Genomic DNA, 3,561 nt, shown 5'->3' with positions numbered 1-3,561 from the left:
TATTCTCTCCCGTGTTATTCTTGTGTTATTGTGTGTTATTCATGTGTTATTCATGTGTTATTGTGTTATTATAACATCAGGAATATTCTCAGGATACAATAACACATGAATAACACACAATAATACATGAATAACACGGGAGGAATATTCCCCGTGTTACTGTGCCGTTTTTTTTTGCGTCGCACGGGGTATCGTGACGTGATTTCATTGGGTACGCACGTTACTCTACGTACGTAGTACTGATGTAATATTTTTTCTTACTATTGATGCCTTAGAGCGTTTAAAAAAATTATGTTGGATGCAACACTCTAATCTTTAACATCACATCAAAAATATCATAAATACTAATTTTTCTAGACTGAAAAACAGCTTCTAATGAATATACTTTTTATGAGAACGTGACATTAAAATGTTACATAAATAAACATGCAAATTTAAGCATAAAAGATATAAATACACAATGTAAATGGTTTTCAGAAACTAACCATTAACCACCCAACACAGTTAAAGCATTAAAACCGAGCAAAAAGATCTAACCATTTACATAATATACCTGAATGATTGCAAAATGATCACATTTTCTTAGTAAAAGTGTTAAAATAGACTCTTGACCATTTAGATAGTCATTTTAATCCCAGAATTTATTAAAATAACATATTAACCCCAGACTCTTAAATAGGGGCAAAACTAATTAGTGATTTTCCGTGTTATGACAAATTAACACTTTTATATAATCATTGGATTAAAATGACCCCCAGTGAAAAGCCAAGAGACTAATTCAACACTTCTTTCTTTCTGATTAAAAGCGAGCTCTTCTATGAAGCTACTCGCTCGAATTAGCCAAGCCAACCATCTTTAGCATGTTCCGGTCTTCTTTGAATCTCTCTAGAATTGTACCTTTGGAAAGCTCAATCTTGTCATGGTCGATTCCCTTTGTCATTATAGCCCAGCATTCGATCACGTCTGGTTGAATTTGGTTTGTTTTCGACAAGCATGGACTGTTGAAAGTCGTGCATGCAAATGAGTGCCCTCGATCAAAGTTTGCCGAAAGGAAGAGGCCGAAGTGATTCGCTCGCCCGCCGAAACCAATGCCATTAGGGATGCTATCCGAGCTGAAATTTGCAGCACACTGAGAAAATAAAGAATTAGATTTGGAGGTTTACATGCCACACAATTCGTGCATATATTATATATCTAACATCTAAACTTTGGTTTTTATATTTATGATGACTAAATGATTCATATCACGTTAAAAATAACATTGCGACTAATACATAGGGAATTGCGTGGTATTTATGTAAATATTCAATCCTTTTTCTTTCTTTCTCCTCGGATTAACGGAATAGTCGTATTAACTTCTAGTGATATGGTAAGAGAGTAGCATTCCAAATGATTTTGTATTCAGTTATACTGGAATGCCATGAAGCAATTTGCTCTGAAATGAAGGATAGAAAAAGATGCTTCGTTTAAGTTTAGGAACATGCCATTTTTCCCAATTTGAAAATTGGGGCATATATGTAAATACCACCTAATACCTATGTATTTACACCATCTAACACCTAACCTTATATCACTATTTTAATACACCTTTTCCATGCATAGTTAAGGTGGCATATGCGTAAAAGATGAAGTTTAGGTGTTAGAAATGTAAATACATAGGAATAATGAAGTTTAGGTGTTAGAAATGTACATACATAGGAATTGAATGGTATGTATGTAAATCTTCCCTGAAACGTCTGGAGTTTTGGTAGATTTCATCTTCAATTGCAGTTATAATTGCAACTAAGCAGTATTTTTAAACAAAACAAGTTATTTTTAAATACACTCGAAACAATTTTTACGTGCTTTTATTGTTTTCAAACTCAAGCACCCACACCAGACCTCAAGCATCACCGACCAACCGGTCATCGCACAGATGGACCGGACCATGGTCCCTTACTACGCGTCAGCATTATGTCTGGCTAGAATTATTTGCTTCTTACTTCTTATATAACAAGATGTCTGCCAACTAAAATACAATATTAACAAAACCAATACTTGCATATATAGGCTATTTGTTTAATAGAATTGATGCGTGCCAGAAAATTCGCGGCGATAGAGTAACGGATTATCGTCTTAGCGTTGTACGAAAATTCGACACACACACACAGATGAAAGAGAAACAAACGGTGATGACTCCAGAAATTTTTACGTGGAAAGCCCGTAAAGGGAAAAATCACAGGTCTGGCCTAGTTGAGAAAATCCACTATTGATTGATGATAACAGAAATCTCTTATCCCTCAGACGGGAAAAAAATAACTATATTTTTCAGATTACAACATTGACTGACAGCGTCCGGTTGGTGGTAATCGATGACGGTTGGCGGGGGTCGACGACGGTTGGCGGTGGTCTTCGGAGGTCGGCGATGGTCGACTGCGATCAAAAGTGGTCGAGACGACGATCAATGGTGATACTGAACTGCAGCTTCTCCTCAATGTTTCACACTCTCTCCAGACTTCCGCCCCCTCTCATAAGAGGGATGGGCTCTATTTATAGTGTTCTAGGTGCAGTTAATGCAGAAATATGAATAATTTTAATCGTACGATCCAGAGAGCTTCCCTCAATCACACGGCGTTTAATGAGTATTTGAGTGTCTTAATGATGTCAAAATTGAGTAACCTTGGGCTCGTTGGATTCGACTTGTCGAGCCGCTCAATTCGAGTATAAACTTGTCATATTCGACAACCATTTGACCTTCCAAATGTGTCCGAAAATCATCTAAGTGTGGTTTAATGACTTGATCTGGGCTTAATTTGACTTGGATTGTACTAGTTTTTATATTATTGGGTCTGTCTCATCAAGTCGGTCAGTTTTACTATAAATTTGCAGAAATCGAAGCTATGGATAATTTTTTATCAAGATTTGAATGTTTCCTGCTTAAAATATCATCTCGAGATTCATGTCATGACTCGAAATTCGTGTCGAATGATGAAAATTTGTTGGTGGCATATTAGTTGCCCTCCTATTTTTGAGCGAGACCATTTTTATCGTTCAAAAATATCAATATCTTAAGTATTTATGTATACGTATGTAAGAATAATTTTTATCCTTACATAAATAGAAAGTTGAACCCAGCTTAGTTGGTTAGTATCTTTTGCTTCATGTGGGAGAGAGGGAGTTCGAATCCCGCCTAAAACAAAATAAATAATATTTTTATAAAGGAATTTGAAGAGGAATTCAAATTCCAAAAAGAAGATTAATAGAATTTGACCCTTTTTTTTAAATGAAAAGTTTTTATTTATTGTTATTTATTAGCATTTAATGTGTGCACATTTTTTTAGATTTTCATATTAATGTGCATTTATTTGTCAAGGCTCTTTTTGAGTCTATAAATAGGGGTCTGAAGGAGAGGGTAGAGGTGCGTCGTGGCGACTTGTTGCGGCAGTGCGTTACGGCGGAGCGACGCTGCGGGGCATTACAGCGACGTCACGCGTTGTGGCGGTACGTCGTGGCGACTTGTTGCGGTAGTGCATTACGACGGCGTGACGCGGCGGGGCATTGCAGCGGCGTCACGGGGTGTGG

The 3,561-nt window shown here is 36.8% G+C and overlaps 1 protein-coding gene across 2 annotated transcripts in view; it reads right to left on the bottom strand.

Annotated features, from left to right (window-relative positions):
- Window positions 1-516: 516 nt before the first annotated feature.
- The window catches only part of LOC110024657 (TLD domain-containing protein 1), a 13,979-nt gene continuing 10,934 nt past the window's right edge, over window positions 517-3,561 (bottom strand). The window contains exon 9 of one of the 2 annotated variants that reach the window (XM_020724750.1): window positions 517-1,129. In XM_020724750.1, the coding sequence (XP_020580409.1) occupies window positions 824-1,129 (306 nt within the window). In that variant the 3' untranslated portion in view covers window positions 517-823. The remainder of the gene's footprint in view (window positions 1,130-3,561) is intronic. The other variant, XM_020724751.1, reaches the window with a different exon arrangement.

This window comes from Phalaenopsis equestris, unplaced genomic scaffold (assembly GCF_001263595.1).
Source record: "Phalaenopsis equestris unplaced genomic scaffold, ASM126359v1 Scaffold000264, whole genome shotgun sequence".
Classification (NCBI taxonomy): domain Eukaryota; kingdom Viridiplantae; phylum Streptophyta; class Magnoliopsida; order Asparagales; family Orchidaceae; genus Phalaenopsis; species Phalaenopsis equestris.
The sequence above is the reverse complement of the archived record's forward strand: the minus strand, read 5'-3'. Positions and strand labels throughout refer to the sequence as shown.